General features: G+C 49.0%; 8 protein-coding genes across 8 annotated transcripts; 4 read left to right on the top strand and 4 right to left on the bottom strand.

Moving 5' to 3' along the window:
• Window positions 1–221: 221 nt before the first annotated feature.
• PSV08DRAFT_339594 (uncharacterized protein) lies at window positions 222–1,487 on the bottom strand. Its single transcript, XM_014222511.1, has 2 exons — window positions 982–1,487; window positions 222–928 (listed from the first exon to the last, which is right to left on the bottom strand). The coding sequence occupies exons 1-2, from the start codon at window positions 1,301–1,303 to the stop codon at window positions 342–344; spliced, it is 909 nt and encodes a 302-aa protein (XP_014077986.1). The 5' UTR covers window positions 1,304–1,487; the 3' UTR covers window positions 222–341.
• A 1,094-nt stretch (window positions 1,488–2,581) lies between these two features.
• PSV08DRAFT_190038 (uncharacterized protein) lies at window positions 2,582–4,245 on the top strand (the record flags this gene model as incomplete). The annotated part of the gene is made up of 2 exons (XM_014222510.1): window positions 2,582–2,834; window positions 2,888–4,245. The coding sequence occupies 2 exons, from the start codon at window positions 2,582–2,584 to the stop codon at window positions 4,243–4,245; spliced, it is 1,611 nt and encodes a 536-aa protein (XP_014077985.1).
• Window positions 4,246–4,672: 427 nt separating this feature from the next.
• Window positions 4,673–5,310, top strand: PSV08DRAFT_366451 (transmembrane proteins 14C-domain-containing protein). The gene is made up of 3 exons (XM_014222509.2): window positions 4,673–4,746; window positions 4,802–4,894; window positions 5,044–5,310. The coding sequence occupies exons 1-3, from the start codon at window positions 4,710–4,712 to the stop codon at window positions 5,238–5,240; spliced, it is 327 nt and encodes a 108-aa protein (XP_014077984.1). The 5' UTR covers window positions 4,673–4,709; the 3' UTR covers window positions 5,241–5,310.
• A 546-nt stretch (window positions 5,311–5,856) lies between these two features.
• Window positions 5,857–6,412, bottom strand: PSV08DRAFT_252302 (uncharacterized protein; the record flags this gene model as incomplete). The annotated part of the gene is made up of 3 exons (XM_014222508.2): window positions 5,857–5,970; window positions 6,128–6,223; window positions 6,278–6,412. 3 exons carry the CDS (start codon window positions 6,410–6,412, stop codon window positions 5,857–5,859), a joined length of 345 nt encoding a protein of 114 aa, XP_014077983.2.
• Window positions 6,413–12,754: 6,342 nt separating this feature from the next.
• On the top strand, window positions 12,755–14,778 carry PSV08DRAFT_374949 (cytochrome P450; the record flags this gene model as incomplete). Its single annotated transcript, XM_066093297.1, has 9 exons — window positions 12,755–12,833; window positions 12,985–13,322; window positions 13,385–13,487; window positions 13,548–13,616; window positions 13,698–13,735; window positions 13,775–14,106; window positions 14,200–14,276; window positions 14,336–14,479; window positions 14,522–14,778. 9 exons carry the CDS (start codon window positions 12,755–12,757, stop codon window positions 14,776–14,778), a joined length of 1,437 nt encoding a protein of 478 aa, XP_065948021.1.
• A 1,295-nt stretch (window positions 14,779–16,073) lies between these two features.
• On the bottom strand, window positions 16,074–21,368 carry PSV08DRAFT_232268 (uncharacterized protein; the record flags this gene model as incomplete). Its single annotated transcript, XM_014222506.2, has 7 exons — window positions 16,074–16,965; window positions 17,018–17,654; window positions 17,707–17,871; window positions 17,929–18,656; window positions 18,855–19,547; window positions 19,597–19,667; window positions 19,726–21,368. 7 exons carry the CDS (start codon window positions 21,366–21,368, stop codon window positions 16,493–16,495), a joined length of 4,410 nt encoding a protein of 1,469 aa, XP_014077981.2. The 3' UTR covers window positions 16,074–16,492.
• Window positions 21,369–23,134: 1,766 nt separating this feature from the next.
• PSV08DRAFT_405770 (uncharacterized protein) lies at window positions 23,135–24,708 on the top strand. Its single transcript, XM_014222505.2, has 3 exons — window positions 23,135–23,450; window positions 23,503–24,135; window positions 24,204–24,708. Exons 1-3 carry the CDS (start codon window positions 23,390–23,392, stop codon window positions 24,509–24,511), a joined length of 1,002 nt encoding a protein of 333 aa, XP_014077980.1. The 5' UTR covers window positions 23,135–23,389; the 3' UTR covers window positions 24,512–24,708.
• Window positions 24,680–25,614, bottom strand: PSV08DRAFT_339543 (uncharacterized protein). Its single transcript, XM_014222504.2, has 3 exons — window positions 25,446–25,614; window positions 25,254–25,324; window positions 24,680–25,165 (listed from the first exon to the last, which is right to left on the bottom strand). The coding sequence occupies exons 1-3, from the start codon at window positions 25,515–25,517 to the stop codon at window positions 25,081–25,083; spliced, it is 228 nt and encodes a 75-aa protein (XP_014077979.1). The 5' UTR covers window positions 25,518–25,614; the 3' UTR covers window positions 24,680–25,080.
• Between the last annotated feature and the right edge of the window lie 1,190 nt (window positions 25,615–26,804).

Here is a 26,804-nt window from a genome sequence, read left to right as displayed (position 1 = left end):
CCTGGCATTCACCGCCGGTCGGCTTGTCTCGTCAACTTTGAATGCAGTTTTCCAGTCCGACACAAAACATTTCCAGCCACAGCTCCTGCATCGTCAAATCTTCATAACGGCAAGGCTTTTGACTATCTAAAAGAACGAGGAAAGAGAGTGGAGTGAGACAATATATGGAAGTGCGTTGCATCAAGACAGCATGCGGACTGATAACACAAGAGGAGACGAGACAAGAAACAACCGAGTAGAATGGCAAAGATCTTCAAACTGCCCAGCTCCAGCAATCATCCCTGCACCGACGTGCCTCGAGCTCAGAAGACAAAGAAACAAGTGATGTGCTATATGCCGGCCTAGTCAAAATCAACATCAGACTCTACAAAGCCACCGCCGCTTCTTTGCTGATCAGCTCCTTTGCTGGCCCAATCGTCTGTGATGATACCAATTGGGGGGCCACCAAGGACGTCGCCCAACTCGCCTATTGTCTTTTCATAAATAGTGGCTATGCCACGCTCCTCCCACTCATCATCCTCTTCTTCGTCGTCAGTATTGTTTTCAAAGCCTTCAAAGGTGACAGTTCCATCGTGGCCCCGTGGCTCTGCTTCTCGCTCATTATCTGTATCCATAGCCTCGCTCGCGTCTTGATCATCCCCAACGACGCTTTCCCCACTCATAACACGGACGACAGTCAGGCGGGTGCGATCTACAATGCCCTTCAAGCGGACCTTGTCCGTGGTTGTAACTGTCCGGCCATTTTCAAAGCCAGGCAACAGCTCGCCTGTAGCAAGGTCGTGGCCAGTCAGTAGTGAGGAGAAGGCATAATCAAGTTTTGAGACGAGGCGAAAGGTGGCCTGGGTGGAACGCGTTGTTGAAGTGAACAGAGGAAGGAATTCAGCGGTTAGAACGGCAATGTTGAGCAAATAGGGAATCTGGAGGTTGGCTGCGTGTGGCGCACGTCAGTACCTGTTACACCGACCGCACCAGGTTGCTTACGAGATGCCGACACCCACACGACGTCTACCAAGCCATCCAGGTCACGTGCCACCTCCCAGAATGCGTTATATCCTTGCTCTTCGCCGGGCTCAGGCTTGAGCTTGCGGTTGGTCATGCGATTATCCACGCGTTTCTGTATGCTGTTGATGCCATGATCCAGGTATCTGATCAAATCCGATTCTCTGGGGCCACCAGGCTTGAGAGGGTGCTTCCGCGGCTGCGGCAGCGGCGAGGGGTGCTGTGAGGGCGCTGCAGAAGAGGCGGGCGGGGTAGGCAGGTTTTCTGCGAATGAAGCGTTGGCAGGGCTTCTGGCTGTAGCCATTCTGCTTTGCTTTGCTTTGTTTGAGAGGCCGATGTTGAGCCCTGAGTGTGCCGTCAAGGCCGAAGGTATGACAGCTTGGTGAGTAAGCGGCGGACCCCAATCGTCATTCTACTCGCACAATCGGGACATGTGCCTGCCAGTGTATGTACATATGCAACACGCTTCCCGCCAGGTACGCGTTGATGATGGTGGATTGCGCTCGCAGGATTTGGCATGACGTCGGCTGCACCTCTCCTCCCTTCGGCACTAATTACCCATCGAAGGGCCACCGCTTCGGAATTGGCTTTGCTTGACCACAACACGTCGTGCTGAACCAGACCCAAGAAGTAAAATGCACCCGCAATGACCCCCCAGCCCACGTGATAAGTATTGGCATTGCCCAAACCACACGCGAAAACTGTCCGCCGGAAAACACAAGGTGTGAGCGGTGGATGGGTGATGAGTCGGTTCGGAATGGCCAAAGTCGAGTATTCCGAAGGAGCTGAGTGGTTACAGGCAGAGCACGTTGTGCTGATTAATGGGCGGCCCCCCTTGTACATCTCGCGCCCACGCGCCCTACGCTTGAGTAGCAACCCTCCATGTGGGCATGGGCCTGCATGCCTGGCCAGCCCTCACCGCGACAAAGATTTTGTTCTGGCAAACCAGCTTCGGGCGCCTCCGATTGTTGAGTGCGTGTTGAAACGTGCTCTAATTGCCTTTTACCATTTAACGGCTTAACGTCGAAAATTTGCAGCGACCCAGCGTCACTGCGTATCCACTCGCCGTGGTCCGCAACAGCAAAATTCACAGACATGTCGCCCAGACCGTTGTCCAGCGCGGCGCACTTAGCACGCTTCCGTCCATGGGCGTGTGGAAAATTGCCAGACCTGCGGGCCCCATTTGGGCATAGCGTGCCGCGCCATCGGAATAGTAGACGCTGTCGGCGTTGGTGATGGGTGACTCCCCCGCGTATCCCATGGCAGAGCACGTCAGTCTACCCAGCACATGCATACGCCCTTCTGGGGTGAGTCAAGCCAAGCTGCATTTGCACAAACTGTATAAGATCGTCTGGAGCCCAGTCCCCTGGCCAAGCCCGACACTATTGCGAAGTCCTTATCTTCACATGCAACCCAAGAGTCGAACTCTTGCCTGAACTCATTGTCTGTCTGCACTACCCCAGTTTCCACCTTCTCCGCACCAGCCTGCGACCCTTCCCCTGCGAGGCTTTCTTTGTTCTTTTGACAGTGGCTTTTTGATACCTTGGCTGGAGCGCTTCAAGGCGTGCGCAATACCCTCAACATGCCATCTTCCTCAATCACGTCCGCAGTCGTCCATCAAGACAGAATGCAGACTTTGGGCAACCAGATTGGCTACAAGGCACGCAACATGACGATGCTTGGACAGCCCACCATCGATATCAGCCTTCACGCAGACAGAAACCACCAATCCAAGTTTGTCATGAGCTACTCCTCCATGGATACTATTGACGGCACTGTAACGATTACCGCGCAGCACGACACGCGCTTCGAGGATATTGACATTAGTTTTACTGGTATGAGAGCATCGCACTTCTAGCCTAAACGATTCCGTAGCTGACAGCCCCAGGCACCAGTCAAGTATACGTGGATAGGATGACGTCCACGCCGACTATGACGGGGCGGACAGAGGCGAAGCATCGGTTCTTGACTCTTAGACAGCCTATAGACAAATCCATCTTCCCAAATCCAAGAGTCTTCGAGGCGGGCAGAGCATATCGGATCCCGTTTACCTTCACCGTCCCATCGCAATTGCTACCAAGGGCCTGCTCACACGACGTTGTCTCTGACCACATCCGCGACACACACCTACAGCTCCCACCTAGTATCGGAGATGCCGACCTCGCTGGTTTCGGCAGTACATTGCTCGATGATTTAGCGCCAGATATGTCCAAGATCACCTACTGCATCCAAGTCAAGATTGCCCACATGCGTGGGTCCGAAGGCATTTCTGTGCTTGCAGAGAAGATTAAAAAGGTTCGCGTCAAACCCGCATTTTCCGAGCAACCACCTCTCAACATAGACAATAGTCCAGACTACCGACAGAGACAGGAGAGGACTGTCAAGAAGGGGCTCTTCAAAGGAAAGCTAGGAAAGCTATCAGCCAGAACTGTCCAACCGTCACCTCTTGTCATTCCAGGCGCCCGTTCAACAGAGACTAAATTAATTACCACCATGGCCAAGTTGATCCTCCGCTTTGACCCAGCCGAAGAGACCAATCTTCCACCTAAGCTGAGCTCACTGACGACAAAACTCAAGGTGTCGACCTTTTACGCCTCAGCTGCACGAAAATGCATGCCCACACGATCAGTGCTCGCATACGACCTATCACAAGGTCTTTACTCTGAATACGTGCCACTCTCCACTCTCTGCATTGCATCCGCTCAATGGACAAAGCACGGTGCTGAATCTAACCCACCGCCGGCAAGCTTTTTACGACGCGACTCGGGCATCAGCGACTGCTCAATAAACAGTGAGTGCGAGGAAGCTTTTGCGAACGGCATTCTCCCGGGGTCGAGCGCCTACAATCAAGGCGTCTTTTATACGACTCAAGTCCTGGTTCCCATCACCCTACCCATGACACGCAACTTCATCCCGACCTTCCACTCCTGCCTAATCTCACGCATTTACGCTCTCACATTGCAATTCTCAGTCCAAAACAGCTCGAGCCTGAGCCTCAAGGTTCCAATCCAAATTTGCGCTCAAGGCAGCGATACAGGTATCGAGAATGCCCGCGCGCGCAGTGTGGAGGAAAGCGCATTCCGATCAGCTGTCGATGTGTTGGCTCCACGCAGCATTGCACCTCCATCGAGCTCAGAAGCCAGTCGAAGCTCCAGTTTTGCAACAAGGGAGGATATGCCACCAGACTATTCGGCTTTTGCGCCACCAGCCTTGAGGTATAGCGTGAGCCACTCTGTTGTCGTTTGAGTATGCGGAGCTACGAATGAAACTACTCAACGTAGTTGTCTAGTCAGCGGGTGTGACGATTTTCCTTAAAAGGCGATTATTTCGGCTTTCCTTGCAAAGGGACGCGAATGATACACAACTGTGGATTTATCTTTTATTTGGCGCAACAGACTGTACGGTTGTAATATTTGGAGGACATACCCTATTGTACAAATTTGTCATTTGATATCTACTAGTCTTTATTCACAATTAGTAAAATACCCAATTTTAATCATAGTTCAAAATTCCCCATAACAACTTAGACGCTATCGAAATTCGTCATCTTCCAACATGCCGCAAAAAAATAGCCATCTGGATCCTTGGCACTCCGGCATCCCGCCGCTTTCCCGCACTAGGACAACACCCCAGCGCCCATACATATTTCCTCCTCATCCCGCAAAACACCCACACACCCATCTCTCTCAATCCATTGAAGAAGCAAAGCAATGGCAGAACACCCTTCTTTTACGCTCGCAGGCCTATGTAAGTCAAACCCGTACATGCCGGCGTCGCGCAAATCGACTAAACAAACCCGCAGTGGCCGTCGGAGGCACAGCAGGCTATCTCCGAACCCGCTCAACACCCAGCCTCGTAGCAGGAATCGGACTGGGAGCCAGTTACGCTCTTGCTGGTACGTCTCTCCCCATTTGGAACTCCAGCGACGTTGCAAAAACGTTTCCCTTAAAAAAAAAGAACCTTTCCCCTCCCCCCGCACGCAAACATCTTTGTGATGTTCCCGAAGTGAAAAGTAAATGTAGAAGTTAACACGTGACCTCCTAGGCTACCGCATCAAGCAAAACCAAGACTACGGCACGGAACTTGCGCTGGGAAATAGTATCATGCTGACTGGATCGGCGATTCCGAGGATTATTAAGACGGGGGGACGGGCGCCCGTGCCGATTGCGCTCGGGGCTACGGGTGCGCTGGCGACGTGGTATTATCAGAAGAAGGTCCGGGAGTTTAGGTACGGGGTGTAGAGAGTTGAATGTGTCGAGTATGTAAAAGAAAGATGAATAGAAAAATCAAGTGGTATTTTTTGTTTGGTAAAGATTTGTTTGGTCCAAAAAGAAGAAGAAGAAGAAGAAGAAGGGGTCTCGTGTATTGATTCGAGAGTTGTGTTTAGTTTGATGTGGATCTTGATGTATGGGGGGCTACTAGGTTTTTTGCAGATCGAGATATGCCACGGTGGATGGAGGGTCTACTGTTGTTCACTAAGGTTGTACAGGACACTTTTACATGATCACGATTGGTTATTCATATCGAATTCGAAGCGTATTATAGGAAAGATGCTGATTTTGTCGATGTATCTAGAATAAAGTATTGCCTTCTGAGTGTGAAAGTAATTTTTTTCAAGGTAATAAGTTGGTGCAAATAGTCTTACCAACAGGGATTGCCCGCTTAGCAGGCATTGCGTGTATGCATATGTATGGTTAGAAGCGCGTTCCCAAAATGTAATTTTCTATTCCAGGTGAGGCTAGCGTATAAATTGTACACAGTACGAAGGTTTTGATCTCTTCTTAAAACATGATTTATTTATTTTTTGGCTCGGTAACGATCTGCTTGTTATCCGCTTTTAAAAGATAAAGATTAGTATTATGTCAAGTACCACGTGCTATACTCCAGCCTCTTGAAAACAACCAGACCAAGGAGATATCCCGAATAGCCAAATACCCGGCTTGCGCTATCGGCGACATTCTCCACCCAGGGCTAAGAAAAGAATCACCCTACATCAGAGGGGAAAGGAAAACCCTTTGCGCCCTCCCTTAATACCAGTCTCCCGCTTTCCATTACCCACCAGCTTATCGATCGCACTAAATCCTCATTAAACCTAAATTCTCTTTTAAAAAAAAGCATGAAAACTTACGCAATACCATTTTGTCTGGCTTACACCGTTGACGTACCGGCACCAGTTATTCGACGGACCTTTCACACTACGAGGATCATCCGCTGTAGGCAAACACTTTTTTGCAACATTAGTAAATCCTCAAATCCAAGTAGAAAGGCTTTGCAGTACCCTATACGGAGTTGCCATGGGGTGCGCTCCGCCCTGATTTTCACAATAGAGATTCGCATACACCTCGCAATCGCTTGCCATGCTAGTTCCCGTAAGGAAGAGCAATGTTACTACCGCAAGGATGTTGAAGTGCATTTTTTGAGGAGAAGGTCAATCGGGTCAGGGGTTTCTGCAGCGATTTTTAGGTGTGGTGGATGGTGGTGAAGTTTGAAACTTTTTTGAATATGTAAGCTGTAGGTTAGGAACCGCAAACTTATAGTCGCCGTCTTCGCGGGCGCAGAGCTTTTTTCTCTCTTTCTTATGTAAATTACTCCATCTACGGCATGACCTCTGTGCTTTCAAATTTAGTCAATTAAATTGGAATAACAAGCTTGTCCATGCTTTTCTTTCTCTTCAATCTCGCGCTCGGAAATGAAGCTGTTGATGAACGGGCGATTTGCACGACGTGCCATGCTTATTTCGGCGTTAGTAAGAACCACATCGCTGCGTTTACATAACCAGATAGACAGCGCTTAGCGATTTTTGGAAGAAATTAGGTGGAATGGTAAAATGAATGTTGGTTCAGTGGAACGACTTAAACTGGAATCAGATATTGTTGGTGGTATTTTGGTAAGCACTAGCTCGATCTGTATTAGACAATGCCACGATAGATAGCTATACGACCTCTAGTTGCTATTGTTGATAAATTACGCCTTGATAGGCTCTTTAGCGCAGTGAAGTTAGGCCGTTGTGCTTCATAGCTTACTGCACAGCTGGTAGTATTGTCACAGTGGGCTGGCTGAGTCGTAGGGTTGGTGTAGAGTATACTGCCTTTTCTAATAATCTTGAAACTAGAGATGCAATTAGTAGGTTTACTTGTAGTCGCAACTTAACCTCGTTACTGTTCAATAGAAGACTATTCGTCATTCACTGAGTACAATAGGTCAAATAGAACCCCGCTCGAGAGAAAGGCTGCTGGTATGAGGACTAGAGCTTTCTTAAAATTTAGTATACAGCCGTCAATAAATATACCTCTGAATATTGTCATGGACCAATGTTAGCTTGTATCCGCTTCAGTCTCAATTAGTTTCCCGCACGATCTTCCATGTTGAGGTGCTAGCAAGTAGTAATGATCCTGCTGCATAGAATAGGCATATCAGTTAGATTCAAGTCTCCGGATAACAGGTTATCAGTATCATTAGAAGAGGCGTTTCTAGACCGTAACATACTTCGCGAATCAACCGAATTGCTAATAGCCCCACGGTCAATCAAATTCTTCGCTTATTTCCGAGTGCTGCGAGGTAGTTCTAAAACAGCTATTGTCTCCGCTGTCTCTTGTAATGTCTTCCAAACTTTGCGGCAACGCCTTTTAGGATTTAAATCTCAAGGAAGGAGATGATTCTAGGATCCAGTAGTGTTCGTCTAGAAGAGAGCTATGACCCTCTAGATTGCATCATTATGAGCTATTAGCGGACATTTGGTGAACAAAATGGCCAGGAGTCCATATAGGCCACCACCCTACTACCAAAGCCAATAACGCGCAAGAACGTTGACAACAATAGGAATTTGCGACAATGCTACAGCATTGCAATAGTAGCTGTTGTTTATACCTATTATCTCAATCGCATTCTAAAGTGTTAAGAGGAAATTTGAAAGACGTAAAAAAAAGGCGTAGGTGAATCGTGCTAGTAACAGAAGAAAAGAGTAGCCATGTTGGAGCTTCCAGAACTCTGTCCACCAGGTGGCGGGTTACCACTAAATGTACCTAACAAAAATTGATACTTATCTATTGCGTGCACTCTTGGCTTCAAACTGCGTCTAACCTCAAAACGCAATAGGCTCTCATACACCCGGTAAAACCGGAAAATGGTGGCCCCTCTTAGCAGTGTAAAACCGGTAAAAACATAGCCAAATTAGCACTTGCTTACTTTTTAGGCCGCTGCAACTCTCGTAGATGCAAGTTAATACTTAAAAATCTTGTAAATGTAAAAGCAAGATATGCGCATTTAATAGCATAAATATGATTAGGATATAAGTACGTTATGGTTGAAATATTCCATGTTCTTGATACGTAGTTTTGGTGGGTGATGCCTGGTTATTTTTTCATTTTCCGGTTTTACCAGGTCACCCGGTGGAAGAAAAAAGCGGCACCGCGCACGAGCCGCCCCACCAAACTTGATGACGATAGCAAAAGTCACCAACTTCAACCATCTGTATCTTCACAACCATACCATAGTTTTTAAAAATTTTAGCTGCACTTGATTCGCAATGTCCCAAAGTATCGTTTCACAGTTTGGTGCACCGAAAAAAGCGCGACTGAAGGGCGCTGCTGAGTACTTGAAGTATAAGAAGATCCCGTTCTACCATAACGATCTTTTTCGATATTTTGGTGTCTCTAAGCGTCGTGGCTGGGCTATACTAAAACAAGACAACTAGCTTTTTGATTGGAGATACAATAACAATGAAGGAACCCAAGAGACTCGCGGCCGTCCCTAACTACTTTCTGCCAAAGATCTTGACCGTTGTGACCGCTTTCTTCAAGAGCTTGGCTGGTCTGTAAGAGTATTAACTTGGTCTCAGCTCTCGGAGGAGCTAGATCTTGGAGTAACTGGTAGAACTTTGAGAGAGTATATGGGCTCTATGGACTACCACAAGTGTATCGCCTGCTTAAAGGGCTGGACGTCAGCCAAGCTGGCCTAAAGAAGAAAGAATTGGGTAGAAGTTATGCTTCAAAGATATCTTAAACCAGAAGACTGGCGCCGCGTACGCTTTTCTGATGAGGTATACTGGTCTCTTGGAGCCGAAGAAAAGATACAAATTATTAGAAAACTTGGTGAGAGATACTGCGCAGACTGTATTTACTATACTCTGGATCGACACACCGAAAAAGCCCACCAAAGGCAGCACTCCTGGGTTGCTATTGGCTATAATTTTAAATTAGATCTATACTTCTATAACACTAAATCTTCCAGCGGAAAGATGAGCTACTTAGTATATCGGGATTAGATACTTGAGCTAATAGTTAAGCTATGGCTTTAGCGTGGAGACGACTTCGTACTTGAAGAAGATAATGATAGTGGGCACGGCGGCGGCCATTCCAAGGGTGGGAATATCGTTAAATCTTGGAAACAGCACAACGGCTTAGAGTCGTATTTCAACTGCCCGTCATCACTAGATTTAGCACTAATTGAGAACTGTTGGCGCCCACCAAAGCAGTTTATGTTAAGATATCCGGATTGGGACGAGTTTGAAACTCGTGAATTAGCTATTGAGGGGTGGCAGAAAGTATCTTAATACTATATTAATGAATAGGTAGATAGTATGCCGCGAAGACTGCGCGATTGTATTGAGTTGGACGGCCAAATGACTGGCTGGTGAGCAAATTTGGTAGAAAAACAGTCATAAAACAGTCTCAACACTAAAGAATTGAATATATATATATATACCCACGAGATATTTACAGCCTCACAAGTGATTTCTGGCGTTCAAAATGATATATTACACGTTGTTTTGGTGGGGTGCCCGCCGTGTTGTGGTGCGCCAAGCCATTTTTGCGGTGCCGCTTTTTTCTTCCACCGGGTGCAGGTGTATGAGATAGGTTTGGGCTAGTGGCAGCCCATGGTCGGCTAACCTACTTCAAACTTGCCGCGCAACCCCTTTCGAGACCCACAAAGCCTGTTCGGGTCGACAATCAAATAGCCGTTGCAAGCAATTTGGTGTATACGCAAATCCGTAATATATTAGCCATGACGTATAAGCTTGTCTCGATCAATCGGCTTGGTTCTATTGGGTTGGCCGACGGAATGGTCAACGACTCTGTTCCATATGTTTCTATTCGCAAGGTCTTCTTGTCGGCTGAGCCATACTATTGATATTATATTGTACATACAATACTAGTAAATGCAGGTAAATATACGGAGGAGCGCGTCAAAAGTCTTCGCGACAGGGGGTAGACAACGCACTGACGCACCATAGGTCTTGGCATTTGCTGTTTTGACGTGGCCTTCCTGAAGCCCCTCATATTCATTAATTTTCAGCGATTCTCAATCAGATCAGCTCAACATGGCTCCAAATCATGATATCGCTACGCGTGCACTTGTTGTTACTCTCAAATCCGTTGCAGGAAAGTCGAATAGTGAGGTCTGTTACCTTACAGGCCTTCCCGAGTCTACTGTTCGAAGTATATATGCCAAAGCTATCAAGAGAGGATTTGAATATAACGCCTCACAACCTGTTACTATCTGCAACGCTCACCTTGAAGATGCTCCTCGCTCAGGACGCCCTACTAAAGAAACCGAGGCTGTACGTCAATCTATTACCTAGAAACTTGAACGCGATCGATACGGAAGAGAGAAGAGCTATGCTGATCTCGCTGGCGAACTTAGTCAAGAGGGAGTCAATATCTCTGCTACAACAGTGCGCCGGATACTCAAGAAGGCAGGCTACAAGAAGACGAAGCCGACGAGGAAGCCTGGGTTGACCAAGAAGATTAGGGAGGAGAGACTAGCCTGGTGCAAGGAGCGAGAGAAGTGGACTCTTGAGGATTGGAAGAATGTTATATAGACAGATAAGACCTCTGTAGTCCTTAATTACCGCCGTGGAGGATATCGGATCTAGAGGAAATCTAATGAAGCTTTTCTACGCAGTACTATACGTAAGAGGTGGAAAGGCTACTCTGAGTTTATGTTCTGGGGGAGCTTCTTATATGATAAGAAAGGTCCTTGCCACTGTTGGCAACCTGAATTAAGAAAGCAGAAGGAAGAAGCTTGTAAGGCTATTAAGGCTCTTAACTAAGAGCTTGAAGCTGAGGCTAGAGCTGAGTGGGAACTGAATACTGGAGTTAGAAGGCTAGGCCTGCGTACGAAGCCTGGCAAGAAGCCAACTTGGAAATTTACTATAGATACAGGTAAGCTTACTCGTGGTAAAGGAAATGGTATTAATTAGTAGAGATATCGCTCTAAAATACTAATACCTAAGCTTCTACCTTTTGCTTAAGAGTGTAAGAAAGAGAGGCCATATACTCTTGTTTAAGAAGATAAAGCTCCTTCTTATGCGCATCACTCACAACAGAAGGTCTTTAATATATTTAAGGTAGCTAGGCTACTCTGGTGCGGTAATTCACCAGATCTTAATGCAATAGAGTGCTGCTGGCCATATATGAAGAGGCTTACTACGAAAAAGGGAGCTCCAAGGAGTAAGGTTGAAGCTACTAGAGCTTGGACGAAAGCTTGGGATGAGCTACCTCAGTAGAAGATTCAAGAGTGGATTGAAAGAATACCAATTCATATTCAAAATATCATTAGATTAGAAGGTGGCAATGAGTATAAAGAGGGTAGGAGAACAGGAAAGGGCACTGAGAGGGAGGCTACAGCTGTAAAGGCTATCAAAATTGTTGTAGATAATGAGTGGGAGGATATCAGTGAATAAGCTGTTAAAACAGCAAATGCCAAGACCTATGGTGCGTCAGTGCGTTGCCTACCCTGTCGCGAAGACTTTTGACGCGCTCCTCCGTACACACGCTGTTATGCTTTGGACCCTTCATTCTTCTCAGAATCCGATACTGGCGGGAGCGGAAAGCGGCAACCGCCACTTCCGTGTCGGTTACAGGGAATACGGTGCATACGGTGCATACGGTGCATACGGTGCATACGGTGCATACGGTGCATACGGTGCATACGGGGAAACGGGGTACTAATGCCTTGCAGCGACCACGCAACACTCACCCCTGCTAACCGCGCACGACTCGCCACAGTAAGAAATTAGGGACTTTTTTCGCTTCTCAGTTTGATTTTTAATAGCTGATGATCAAAACATATGTGTATACGGAGAACTCTAAAACTTCTGACACGGCTCGTTGTCCATTTCCCTGGCTGCCTAGCTTTGTATCATACTACTATACTAGCGCACGATGTGGACCCCTTGGTAACTAAGTATGGGTGGATCTTACCAAGCATTCATCTCTATTCCTGTCTTCATAAATGAATTTGATTAGCCGCCGGTTACGGAAGATCCAGGGTACCGTGCGGCTCACATCGAGACTGTCTCCTCCTTTTTCGGGCATAGTGGACCGGAACAAGAGCGGCGCCTTACCCGTTGGCTACTAGTCTTATTGGGGTAATGCTGGTAACGTATACTTAGTGCGCACATTAAACATTAAGGCCGATGCCAGAGCCACTGTGGCTAAGAGACTCCTGACATTCTACTAGTTTCATCATGTATGACGTGCGTTGATGAAAAACGTCAATCGAGCGGTGCCTTTTAGTGGACTCTTGGTTTTGCTGAGTCGAAATCAAAATCAAATTAGGGCTTAGATAAGAGCGTGTTGCAAAGAGAACAATTGAAAGGGATATTATATCCTAAGTGCTTTTTGTTGATCGCACGTTTGGCGAAAGATATCGATCGTGCAGGGTTAATACATGAAAAGCGCCGGCTTGGACTAAGTAAAGTGGATCTCGGCATCGGGATATTGGCTTTAGCGGATTCATAACAGAGAACGTAATGTGCGGAAGACTTAATATACTAATAAGAACTCTGAAGGGGATTCGGATGCGTTATAGATCCAAACCGAATTATTTAGGTTAATATAAAGGCGTTTAAAATTCACCACAGTTATCTTAAATTTATTTCCATCATTCTTTAACTAAGCGTCGTCTAGTGTTTACAGATCTACACACACTCTCTTAGTCACACAAATCCATCTAAACAGGTTTAGTTGTTCAGCAACATAGAGACCTTAGAATCTCCAAAGGTCCCCTTTCCTATCAGCTTGCCTCCACTTAGTCTCAATCCTGTCACCACTTCGATATTGCTTGCCGCTGTAATTGCAGTATTTTTTCTAGGTCGGAAAAATAGCAAACTTCCTCACGCAAATCCTCCAGCATGGTATGCTCCAAAAATTATAAATCAGTTGCACTCTATGCAAAACGGCATAAAAATCCTAGAAGATGGCCGGAAGAGGTTTCCTAATCAACCATTTCGAATAATCCAAAATACCAGAGAAGTGATTGTATTTCCAGAACGCTTTGCGAACACTTTCCGCAACGAAGAAGGCCTAAGCTTTGCGGCAGTATCCATATAGGTAGGCTCTATCAATTATCTTTAAGAGGTAAAAAATTACTAATTATCTAGGACTTCCACAGCAATACTCCCGAATTTACACCTATAAAAATTATAGAGCATCAGGGACAAGTATTGCAAAACGTTACTCAAAAACCACTCACAAAACTACTTAGTAAGTTTAATGTTAATAAAAGATTTTATATAAATTAAGGCTTATAGTGCATCTATCTAGATACTATTACTAAGCCCCTAGCCTCTAAAGCTATCTTTGCCATTAACCATATCTTAGGCCATCCCACCGGTGAGACTTTAAGCCTAGGTATTTGTTTTGTGATCTACATAGTCTAATAGATCGTAGATTAGCAAGACACCCTTATTTTAGATTCTATGCTAGACTTTATCGCACGCCTTTCGTCACGCGTTTTCCTAGGTGACAAACTTTATCGCAACGAAGATTAGCTTAAGATTACTAAGCAATACACCGTGGATATAACCTGTGCGGCATTAATGTTAACGCCCGTGCCCTTAAGTCTTCGATTCCTCGTTGCTATATTCTCTAAGCAATGTAGAGCTGTTCGTGGACAACTGCGTCGCGCTCAAGAGCTGATTAGGCCCGTAATTGAGGAGCGTCGTTTACTGAAAGAGCAAGCACGTAAGGAAGGAAAGCTAATTCCAAAGTTTAATGATGCGATCGAATGGGGTGATCAGGAATGCAAAGGTATCAGCTATGATCCTGCCTCACTGCAGCTCTTACTATCGGTTGCTACTATCTACACCACATCGGACCTTTTGTTAAAGCTCTTAATACTTTTAGCTAGAGAACCTGAACTAATCGAACCCCTCCGGGAAGAAATAATCACTGTCCTGAAAAGAGACGGATAGAGCAAGAATTCGCTCTTCAACATAAAGCTGGTGGATAGCGCAATAAAGGAAGCACAAAGATTAATGCCTATTAAGCATTGTAAGTCCTTGCGTATGTTGTTGTCTAAAAAAACTATCCTACTAATAATATATTTAAAGTGTCTATGCGCCGAATCGCAACCAAAGATGTGCACGTCGCGGAATCGAACATCACTATTCGCAAGGGAGAGTATGTCACGGTAGAAGACACCCACGGTGCAAGCCTACCCGCAGGTGAAGACATACAGAAGTTCGATATATACCGTTAGTTACGCTTACGAGAAACGCCCGAATTTGCGAATAAAGCACACTTTGTAAGCACGAGCCCGGAACACCTAGGATTTGGCCATGGAACGCATGCCTGTCCTGGTCGCTTCTTCGCTGCCAACGAGATCAAGATTGCGCTTTGTTTTCTTCTTCTCCAATATGATTGGGAACTGGCTCCTGGAACAACTGCTGATCTGAATCATTTTGGACTTAGCTGCTTGGTCGATCCGAACAGTACTTTGAGGTACAGGAAGAGAGAAGCAGAGATTGATCTAGAGGCTTTAAAGTTTGAGTAATGTGGTGTTTTATTGTGTGATTGGGCTGCAGATATACATTCGACTTTTTTTCTTAGAGTAGATAGACTTTCTTCTTCACTCAAGACAATACAACGATTAGATTTCAGCTTTGTTCTACCAGCTCGATTGTGGGCTGTCCCTTGATCTTTTGACCTCCATCTTGTTTCATGCCACAGTAGTTAGATGTGCTGGTGTCAAATATGATGGATTTTTAAAATCTGTTGATCTTTCGTTTACAGCACAGCTATGAAGAGGGGGTGTGTCTCATGTCTTCGCCGATCTATGCACGAACTATAGTAACGCATACTTTCCACTCAACCGTCGCTCTATTGGCCCTTATATATGACAAATTGAACAAGTGCCTAGTTATGTACTCTCACTTTACGTACGGCGGCCATACTATCCAGAACACTGTCGGGTTATCTTCTAAGCTCTGATAGAAACTTCGTAGGCAACAATATGCACTCAGGTTCGCCAATTACTTTAACGCGATATATTGAGTCTTTGAACTGCCAGACCATCAGTTATTAGCTACGTCATTAGCATAGGCAACCTACCTTTTTGTAGGCCTGACGGTATAGCTGCATAGCATATTTTGCATAAAAGGTATGTTCTGGTGCGCCATTGGTGAAAGCAAGAAACTTTGGTATCTTCGAAAGCCTCAATCGGTGCTCAATCTTTGGGACCAGCGCAACAAGCACAACGATTAGAAAACCAAACGCAAATTTCTGCGCCGTATGAGCCCAATTGCTGACTACTTGAACGCTCATGTTGGCCATGCGATGAGAGAAAAAAAGTAGACGCCCTTCAGATAGCGGATGCATCCATATCCGCTGCTACAAGTATGAGTTCCTTCTACGATGATAGGTGAATTAGCTCTGCGGAGCCACCGGCGTTAATTTAACCGTCGCTACCAGCCCCACAACGACGATGTAATATGTCATTATTCAAAAGCTTAATGATCTCCGGGGACTGCTAATACCCCCCGTAGAGCGTCTCTGATTGCAAGTTGCATTCTCCTCAAAGCAAAGAGAATATGGGTGGAGATAGCACAAAGTACAATCCGGATCTCATAATCAGGGTTAAAATCGGTGCATCGCAGCCTCTGTCTATTTGTTTGGGCTATTCATGTTGTTATTTATCACGCCGTTGCTAACATTGTATCGAACATAGGGTTCTGAATTAGTGAATGAACTGGATTGAAGAGCTGAACAAACAGATTCTAGATCTCCAGCATGGCAATTAATGAAGTAAATAGTAGCATAATCAGAGGGAAGGGCGAAGTTTGTTCAAATGCCGAGTATGGTGGGAATGCGGTCCACCTTGGAGATTTTCATTATTCTGCCTATACCTCTATCTGTATTGGACTGTACTTTGCCTTGTTTTTTTTCTACAACTCATTCCCTGGGTGCCCTCATGATGTTTTATTTACCGAACCGCGGAAAGGGGGGGGGGTATACACATCCCGAAAATGCTTCATTAACAAGCGAGAAAAAACACTCATGTCGTTGATGCGTGTGAAACAACAAACTCCAGTTGTGTGTATGCTTACTAATACGAAATAGTAAAGAAGATCCAAAAGGAAGAAGAAGAAGAGGAAGAAGAAGAGGAAGAAAAGCAACGAGATAAAGCTGACTGCATTAAAAGCTGATGCAGGGAGGATACCCGAAAAGTGTGTGTGTGAAGAAAGTAAAATAATGTTTCATATACTTCGTCATACGCCGTACGGTTGTACACTGGGTCCAGCCAGGACTTTCAAAGCGGCATCATCAGAGACGGGCTTTTTGTTCCCAAAACGGTTGGCCAAATCCTCGATTTTAGGAATAAGTTCGCCAATTCGGAATGGCTTGCTGACAACATCGTCCATACCGGCAGCTAGCAAAGTAGCGATTTGCTCACTGCGAGCGTTGGCCGTGACAGCGATGATGGGGACGTGGCATTTGAACTTTCCGTGCTGCTCTAGTTCACGGATTCTGGACGTGCATTGGAGACCGTCCATGACCGGCATCTCTTTATCCATAAGGACAACCGAGATATCGGTCGGAGGTGTGGCGGTAGTTGTGGGCGATGAAGGGGAGGCCCAGAAGGTGGATAGTTTCAGGACTTCAAGAGCCTCACCACCGTGATTTGCAACAATGGTTTGTATGCCTTGATTTTGAAGCTGGCGTTGAAGAACTCTTTGGTTGACTATAGAGCGTTAGTGGTGATGCAGGTACAATGAATAGGCTTGGTGACGTACCCAAGTTGTCCTCTACGATGAGCACCTTAATCTCCTTCTTTGGCTGTGGTTTTGGTGTGACAGTATCCTGTTTTGGCACAATCGCAAAGTCCTTGGTTATTGTTTTCGACTGTGACGGTACGGGCATTCCGGTCCTTCCCTTGTCTTTCGCATTGGACACCTTGCGTGACAAGGAAACTGGAAGAACTTCCAATGTGTCTTTTGGCTCGATACTCCTCCTGCACTTGACGTAAAAGGCAAACGTACTTCCCTTCCCTGCCTCAGAAGAGACACCAATCTCGCCTCCTTGCAACTCAGTGAGCTCTCGTGAGATGAATAAGCCTAGGCCAGATCCACCGTATTGGACATGAGTCCGTGGGCTTGCTTGGGAGAAGCGTTGGAAAAGAAGCTTCTTTTCTTCTGGAGTTAGCCCTCGGCCTGTGTCTTGGACTGCAAATTCCAAGAAGATCTCTTCGCCATCTCCCCAGTCGGGACCGCAGGTCTGGTCTATCCGTTTGGCTCGCATGGGAAAGTAGTTCACTGTAGGGTTGCTGCGCGCCGATGGGCGCTCTCGAGACGCTGAGAGAACCACCTTGATAGTCCTTGTTTCTTCAGTTGTTGTAAACTTGATGGCATTCGTGGTGAGGTTAATGAGCACCTGCACCCGGATTAGTCATAAAAGCAACTACTGCATGCAACTTTCTGTTCACCTGCAAGACTCGCGACGGATCAATTTTGACCCAATCGACCCCTAAACTTGTGAATGAATCGGTGAGGACAAACTCCATCTGTATACCGGCTGTTTGAACCTCGCCTTCAAACATCTTCAAAGCACGCTGGACGACTTGCAATGGCTGCGCATCTACTGGCGTTACCTGGTGGAAATGTTAGACAACTCAAGTCCTGTTTTCGGAAGAAAAGTCCAATGTTACCATGAGCATTGCACTGTCGAGTTTCGACAACGTCAACACATCGTCAACAATGCGTTTCTGATGTTGTGCACACAAGGCGATCGTCTGTGCGGCATCTATAGAGTCGGCTACAATACCCGGCTCGATGACTTGAGAGCCTGAAGCCCTAAAGTCGCCTAGGATAGTAGAAATTTCATCGGCACATTGGAGGATAGCGGAAAGAGGGTTTCGCATTTCGTGACTGGTAATGTCGATAAAGTTCTCTTGTTGGCGTTTGAGCTCAACGGCCTCCTCCATCTTCCGCTTTTGAAACCCTTCGGCCCATTTTTGAGGTGAGATGTTCGTGATGCTACCGAAAACACTCTTGAGCTGCCCGTGTTCGTCCTTTTCGGGGAAAGCCGAGAACAACACCCACGTGTCGCTTTTTGTGCGGTCCCTATCCTCCCAAGGTGCTTTGAATCGGAATTCCAGGTTGATGGGCGTAGTGTCGTTGACTAGTCGCTCCCAATGCTCAAGAATCAATGGCTGGTCTTCATCTCTGACGTACTCGATCCATCTATCTGTCATCTCGGGCTCTCTTGGTACTCGTGCGATTTCGTACCAAGTGTCATTGCAGTACGTTATTCTTCCAACATGGTCAGCAATGAACAAACCTGCTGGTGATAACTCGGCCATGCGTGTGAACCTGGTCTCGCTTTCTAGGGCTTCTTGTGTGCGTGCGGCAAGCTGTGTAGAAAGATTGTATCTGTCTTCTGCCGCTAGCCGGGCTGCTCTTTGACCCCTGCGTATCTCTTCTTCAAAAAGGACCACGGAAGCCAGTGATGTAGCAAGTTGTCGGCTGAGCAGCTGCACAAAGAGGTTGTAGTCATCATCATAAGGTCTCCTTGGATTGATGCCCATAATGAGGAAGCCAAGGATATTCTCGCCTGTGGTGGGGTGAATGGGACAGATGACAATCTCTCGGCAAGGGTCCCCGAAGCCACGCCATTCTATTCCTTCCATCATGGAGGCTGGCAAGTCATCCGATCCGATACTAACAACCGCAGGCTTATCCGTCTTCATGACCTCCCGGAAGACAGGCCCAAAGCCTTCTTGTCCGTCTTTAAGGTCAATCTGATCGGGGGCTGCTTGGTGCCCAGCTGGAACGCCTAGCGAGCCCTCCAAGTAGCACTGTTTTGAGCCGAGTAAGCTACTAGAGTGCAGGGAGGACGAGTCGCTATCATTTTCGTCATTGACGCTGTAAAGCATGACTATTGGGGTGTCGAAGTCGTTTTCGGTCAATGCGAGAAGCACTTGATCCCAGAAGCCTTTGATTTCCCTAGCGGTCGCAGTCCGTTCGCCGACTTCGCGGAGTGTGAGCATGCGCCTCTCAGCAACTTTGCGTCTTGTCTTTTCAAAAGCCGGGTTGTAAAGGCCCATTACTGTTCCATCCTCACCGACCATTGGAATAATGGACCATGAAAAGTATGCTTCCTCGATGAAACCATTCCGCCAGATGAACAGGCAATCGTCGTCCTTCATAGTCGCTTGGCCGGTGAGTCGTGCATTTGCGAAAACGTCCTTGACCTCGTGCCAAATCTCCGCCCAGGCAACTCTGTAGCTCTGGCCCATGAGCGCTGGATGTTTCTGGCCTGCCAGGCCTAGTTTGGTGGTTAGAAAAAGGAGCAGTTTTGTCAAGTTTCAACATACCGATGTAGGCCTCGTTGTAAATGGCCACAAGCTCTTCGCCCCAGTACATGGCTGCAGGATGAGGGCTCGCCCTGGTAAATAGATTAGTATTGAGCTGCATAGGCTCATGCAGAAAATTGGGGCGCTCACATGATGAGGTTGCACATGGCGCGCAAATCGTTAGACCAGTACTCAATGGGGCCCAGTGGTGTCGAGGCCCAGTCTATTGAGCGAGCAAATTGGATGTGCTTGGGTAGAGTAGGAGACGGGGCTAGCCTGGTCCAATCGAAGAAGCCCATGTCGCGAACTTCCTCGCCCACCTCATCATTTTCTCTATAGAACGGGTCAACGTCGCCTGCAACATGGGCTCGCAATACACACTGGTTAACAAATGGCGCAGATTCTTCAATCGATGTTAGGTTTATTCTGGATGGAAGGTCTGGCACCATGGTTTTGTGACCAAGTTTGGAGTAAGTTGGATCAGGTTGTGGTGCTGCAATGGGAGATGTCGATGCTTTTCGGGGAGTGGCAGGCCCTGCACTACCAAAGTAATCTTGTGCTTCATCGATCCGGGGTGGAGGTGATGTGAAAGCAGCGCCATTGCCTGAAGCATGGGCTACTGCTGATAGCATAGGCATGGCAACTTCATCGGGCACATGTGTGGAGGGGAGGATTGTTGCAGGGGCGGATACATGGCCCGAGACAACGCGCAGTCGTTTTCGTAGGGTAAAACACGACCACAAAATCCCGCCATAATCCACTGGAAGAGGACTAGTATGGCTGCCTTGGCTCTGGTGTGTTGGATCCAGTAACCAGGCACGAAATTGATGTGTTGCGTTTACAATGGAGTCTTGGGGCGTGGATGCAGGCGATTTGCCAGCCACCAACTCCCAGGCCGAAGGGTTTGATCGAAGGGCATTGTTGGCAAAAAGTATGTGCAAAGTGGTCGGTTGTGGGGTGCGACTTGTGGATTCGCCAATGTCGACAATAAAAGTCGGTCGGCCGTCATGTTCAAGCAGCTCGACTATGCCAATGGATGCCAGGATCCGCAATGGATCGCTCTTTTCTCGCGTATCCGGAGATGCTGTGCGCGGGAGACTGGAGCGCTCTGACGATCTTCCACCAGCGCCAGGTGGAGGCCCCGGTGGGCTCAAGCTACTATAAGTGCCTCTTGCAAGGGTGACGGTCTTGATGTTGCTTTCTTCGTGAGTTTTGCTAAGCATACTTGCTGCCGCCTCGGAGCTGGAAAAGCGTGGGGGCAGGTTGAGTCGGATGGTTCGTGAGGAGAAGAAGAGTGGCGACAGAGGCTCGGTAGGGAGGCGCGACTGGGCAGCCTTTGAAAGAGTGAAGCGGTCGAGCGAATAGCGCAGAGGAGGGAGGGCTCTGCGGCGCTTGTGCAAGGGCTCGGTTTGGGGCGGGGCCAGTCGTGAAGAGATGGAGGCCAAAGGGTAGTCACCGAGGGACGGGGGAGAGCGTTTGATGCCGGCAATGGCCGGCGGAGCGAGCGCTGACTGCGTGCCGCTGTGTGGTGGGCGGCGCTGCAGCGGCGCAGAGCCCGACCGCTGGTGTAGGTGGTGGTGGTTGTTGCTAGGGGTTGGCGATAGGCGGGCCCATGGGTCGTGGGGATCGGGGAATTCAAAGGGCGAGTTGAGGGGGGCAGGCGGCGGGTCTGGAGTTTTTGCGACAAAATGGTGTTGTTGGCAAGTGTCTAGTTGGCGCTGATCGGGCGTGCGGTCAAGAGCCGTCGTCGAGTCATTCCCTGTACCTGTGAAGATTGAGCGCGGCTCCCTCATACGTAGTGGTTGCTGGGATGCGGCAGGGCAGGGCCGGCGGAGGGCTGTGGACGCGGCCTGGATGGTCCGTCTGGGTACAAAAGTGGGTGTCGAGGATGGTTGTCGTCGCCGTCGTTGTCGTCTTTGGCCCGCGATGGCATTCAGGTCGACTGCATGGAGGCCGGGGGATTGACGTCGCTAGCGTACGTATTGCGCAACACGTATCAGCCCCGCCGAGGAAGATGTGCGACGGCGGCGAGATGCAGAGGCGCAAATGTGGTTGCTGGCGCGCTTTTCTTCAGACGGCGATGCAGCAGAGGTGGTGTCTGTGGGAGGCGACACACAAGACGACGCAGACAATGTAAGTGTAGGTATCAATTGGGCCTCAGCTGGCGTCGAGGCAGAAAGCGTCCAGCCCACCATGGCCCGCACATCTCGCTTGCCTGGCTACTTGCTTCTTAGCCAGGCCGGGAATCGCATTCGCATCGACGATGGCTTCTGCGAGGCGCACGCTTGGCGCGACGTTTCTGTCTGCGATGCAAGCATGTCGCGGCTCTGCGATGACGGAACACATGGGATTCGAGAATGCCCTCGTACACCCATCTGGCCGACACGAAGGCCACGATCAGGGGGTCGGCGCGGAAGCCGGGGTTTCGCGGTTGGCAGGTGGCAGGTCGCGAGGTCATGACATCATTGCGCCCGCGGTCTAGACCGCCCGCCCGCCCGCGGCGCTGCCACGCCAGATGCGCACTGTCAGTTTGCATGCAGCAAGTAGCGTTCCTGGCTCCGCTGCTGCTGTGAGCAGCCTGCAGCTACAGTCGCGTACGCACGGCGCCCCAGGCACGTCTAATTCTGCTCTCTTGCATATTAACCACGACGATTCCCACGGTCCCCAGGCAGTCTTGACGGGTCGCCATTCCCACGTGCGACGCCGCACCGTCCCGCGCCCGCTCCAGGGTCTCGTGCGGCGGGGCTCTTGTCGTCGCGCTTCTGTCCATACGCCCACATAGCTACTGACTGCACCACTGGCCGTGTCCCCTCCACAAGGCGCCAGTGTGCATGTATCTGTACATGTGCCTGTACCCGTTCATGTCCGTTGACCGCGTCACGCCTGTTGCGTCCAGGGCGGGCCGGCGCTGTCAACTGGCCACCGTCGCACCATGATGCGACACGCGCACAACCTTACACGCCCACGGCACCGCAATCTGCTGCAACGGCCTGTGGCTGGTAGGGTCGAGTAGGGTAGGCGCCCATTAGTCAGCCCCCAACGCCCTCCACGTCCATCGTGACTTCCGGCCGGCTGCACCTGCCCCGCCACCGGCCAGCTGTGGCAGCCGTGGCTGGGTACAGATTAAATCAATGGCGCATGCGTCGCTAAGCCTCACTCCATCTGCCACACCAGGCCCTTCCATACACCAACCCATGTCGCCCAACTCCCTCTACAACAGGTCGTCAATCCCGCACTCGCTGTTACCCAGCGTCCGCCAGCCCATGGACTCGCCAGCAGCCATTGGCAGCCATCCAAACATACGCGCGGTGACACAAGCCCAGCCAGGCCTGTACACGCCGGTAGACACCCACCCATGCTATTGCTCTCTGCCATAAGCAATCGCCGCAGAAACCCAATACCCAAGATGCTTTCACATACACATCGCCAAGTCTCACTAATCCACTCACAGCAGACGGCATCCAGGCTAGCCTCCGCAAGTAGCAAGTCGGTTCATCCCCCCACTTTTCAACCCGCTTGCCAATGGACGAGTCGGCTGCCTTCTGTCCCTCTGTTTGGTGCCCTTTGTCTCTCTCGTGCATGTCGCGAGCCGTGTACGCCCTGAGCAATCTGCTCCCATGCTCCCATGCCCCGTGGAGCTATGCGTGCCCAGAGGCTGCCATCAGACGCCCCGCTGGTATCCAGCAGTGCCCACTTTCTTTTGCTTTAAAGCCTTCTTCCACCCCGCTCACACGACAAACTTCAAACTTCCTCTTCATCCCTTTCTCGCCTTGCAAGTACTTGTCCATTTGTTGTTTCCTCACATCCTTTCATCATGGATTTCCTCAAGAAGAAGATGAAGGAGCTGCTGGACGATGACGACAAGAAGCCAACAGGTAAACATGCTTTCGTACACACAGTCGCGATCCAAATCCTAATGTTACAAAGACTCTCAGAGTGGCCCTCCTCATGACTCGCACGCCGGCGCCCCCGGTGGTGCTGGCCCTGGCGACCGCTCACTGTCCGACTCATACTATGGGAACAGTGGTCCGCCCCAAGGCCAAGGCTATCCTCCTCCACAAGGTCAAGGTTATCCTCCTCAAGGTCAAGGTTACCCTCCTCCTCAGGGTCAAGGTTACCCGCCTCAGGGTCAGGGATACCCGCCCCAGGGCTACCCTCAGCAACAGCCATACGGCCAGGGTCCACCCCCACCAGTAGGCCCACCAGCGCCTTACGGCGCACCTCCTCCAATGCCGCCTGGCTGGACCCAGCAATGGGACCAGAACAGCCAGCGCTGGTTTTACGTTGAGCAGGCTACTGGACGTACGCAATGGGACCCGCCTTCCCATCTGCCACCAGGCCCATACGCTCCTCCAGCCGCTGGCGCACCCTACGTGCCCGCAGCTGGGCACGATGAGCGTGGCTTGTTCGGAAACACCCATGGCCACCAGGGACACGACTACACTGCTTCTGGCCAAGCTACCAACGAAGCAGAGAAAAAGAAGGGTCACTCCACTGCTATGCTGGCTGCTGCCGGTATAGGAGGTATCGCCGCTGGTGCTTTTATTGGCCACCAACTTGGTACGTTTTCTTCTTCTCTTCCTCTTTTTATTTTTCCAAATCTTTGTCGCACAACTAACTCTCCCCAGCCGATGATAGTGACGACGAAACCAAGGCTGCTGCAGCCGCTGCCCCAGCCGCTGCCCCAGCCGCAGCCGCAGCCGCAGCGCCTGCTGCTGATCCATATGGCTACGGCGCCGCTCCATACAGTGCTCCTCCATCGGATCCCTATGAGAACGCTGCAGCCTTCCAAGAACCTCCACCAGTTCCTACTCACGACGCAGATGGCTCCTCCATCTCAAGTAGCGACCGTGAGTCTCTGGAGGAGAAGCGCCAGGAGCTCATTGAGGCACAGGAAGCGTACCAAGAGGAGCTTGAGGAGGCCTATGATGATTAAACGCTGTGATTTTCCTTTCCTCTTCTTTCAATTGAATCTCTTTTCTCATTGACTGTAAGGACTTGCGAATAACACAGAGCGAGTTTGAATATCGATCAAATGGAATTTTGTTTCATCCTGGCATTTAGTAAAAGCAAATTCAAGAAAGAGAAAGAGAAAACTTCAAGTAAATCAAGTCCATTATCCAATTCATTGCCAATCTATTCGCGTGGGGTAAACACAAAAATGCGCAGTGAAAGAAAGCGCAGCAGCCATAGCACACACTTGTCTGCTAAGGGGAAAAAAAACTCCAATCCACCCATTCATCCATCTCTTTCCCTCCAGCCCCTTCATATCTCATACAAATACCATATCACACACACACACGCTCACGCGCCTCCTTCAACCAACGCGCATCCCATCCCATCCTTTCCCCCTTCCTTTCATCCCAGTATATGCAAAATCCCATCCTATCGCATGCGCATCGAGTAAAAATCAGGTGGAGAATCGTATTGAAACTCTTGTGCGGAACAGGCGGGGGGCACCTCAGGACCAATGGGCCAATGGAGAGTTGAGGAAGGGAAGGGGGACTAGCAGCAGTCGCAGCAATCGAGGCAGTCGAGACAGCATTCGCAGGTTTCACCGCAGAGCCAGCAGCAGCAGAGTGTGGCCAAACTGTTTTCATGTTAGTTTTCGTCTTGTGTTGTTTTTGTTGTCATGATTTGGGGGAGGGTTTTCAAGTGGAGAAAGAGAGAAAACTTACCAAGCAGTCAGACAACCCCTGTCCTTCTTCTCCTCTGGTGGAGGTGGTGGCGGCGCTTGTTGGTAGTACATCTGTACATGAAAAAATAATTAGCACCTCTTCTTTGCTAATTTTTACAAAGAGCGCGAGGAATCGCCCTTTGGACGCATTTTCGTGGGGAAAAATTTTAAAAAAAAAAAATGGAAAACGTACAGGTTGCTGAGGAGGAGGTCCATATCCAGGCTGGGGAGGTCCATAGTTCATCTGTTGCTGAGGGTAACTCATTTTTTGGTTTGTTGTTGCGGAGCGCTTTAATTGTGCGTTGAACGCGGTATGTAGTGACGTTGAATTAAGAAAGTCGTGGAGGCTTGGATCGTGGCTGGTGTGGTTGTGGCTCGAAGAGACGAGGCGAGTGCAAAAAACTATGAGGCGTTTGAACAAGTGTGGCAGAGGAAAGAGAGAGGGTCTCCAAGGCTATTTGTGGCACAGCACAACAAGCGCTTTAGATAAGTAGCATAAGTAAGGGGGCAAGGATGAGCGGCCCCCCGTATTCCTTCTTGACATCTTCCACACTAGCCACTAGCTGGCTGTTTCGGCACTGCCACCCTTCGCAACATGCTCGGTAAACGGATAGGACGGATGCGGCGCGAAAAGGGCAATAGGACTGTCGGTCTTTGGCGCGCGCACGCGCACATGCCCACTAGCAGCACAGTGCACAGCTGAACCACAGGCATTTGCAGGGCCGAAAAAAAAGGCGGATGAGTGGTTTGCTCGGCGCCACATGCGTGTGGCTCTTTGGGCGCCTGGATGTGGCAGCTGCTCAGGCCCCATGAGACAGGGAGTGGAACGGTAGATGCAGAATCCTTGTCTTTACGCGTATGCAATTGTCTTGGGAGGAGGCGCACCAACTTGCGTATGTGCTTACGCCGTAGTACAGTACACAGATGGTGAGCGGAGCCGGTGTGGCATCGTCGGGCATTGCGTTGTCAGTTCAATTTCTCATCTTACTTTGCTCGAGTACAAGATTGGTCAATTCCTTTTTCTGTGTCAGCGGTCCATTCAACCAGCACACTGTGGCTTTGTGGGTAACTTGATAGTAAGATTGCTTGCTCGGAAACTTGTGTTGCATGAAGTGTCGTTCACATAGGCATGCTTGCCGTTTTTTCCGTAGGCTAGTGCTCATCGTAGTTTAGCTGTGGCGCTACATCTGCAGCTAGTGATATCACACAACGCTAATTGCTGTGCCGTGGCTCAGTCATCGTAACTTCTATTCACTTGGCATCTCTAGCCACAAATGGCTCGTCGACAGAAGAAGCACTTTTATCATGTCTTTTTGCTAGTGGGTATGTGCTTCTCTTCGTCACGTTGTTGAGCCACACCCAGGAGGCGCAGCATGGTTGGGATCCGATGTTATGGCGGTGCAATTGGCGGCGTTAATGCAAGTGGCTCGGGCAAGTCCAACGCCAAGCCGTGAACTTTCATCCGCCAAGACTACGCCAAGAACCGGAAAAGTTGATCCAAGTTAGAGCCACAAGACGCAAGTGAGAATGTTGATGGAGGGCAGCTGTTTAC

This window comes from Bipolaris maydis (assembly GCF_028858645.1).
Source record: "Bipolaris maydis strain C4 unplaced genomic scaffold PSV08scaffold_17, whole genome shotgun sequence".
In the NCBI taxonomy this organism is placed as follows: Eukaryota; Fungi; Ascomycota; class Dothideomycetes; order Pleosporales; family Pleosporaceae; genus Bipolaris; species Bipolaris maydis.
Note: the sequence above shows the minus strand (reverse complement) of the source record. Positions and strands in the feature narration are given on the sequence as shown.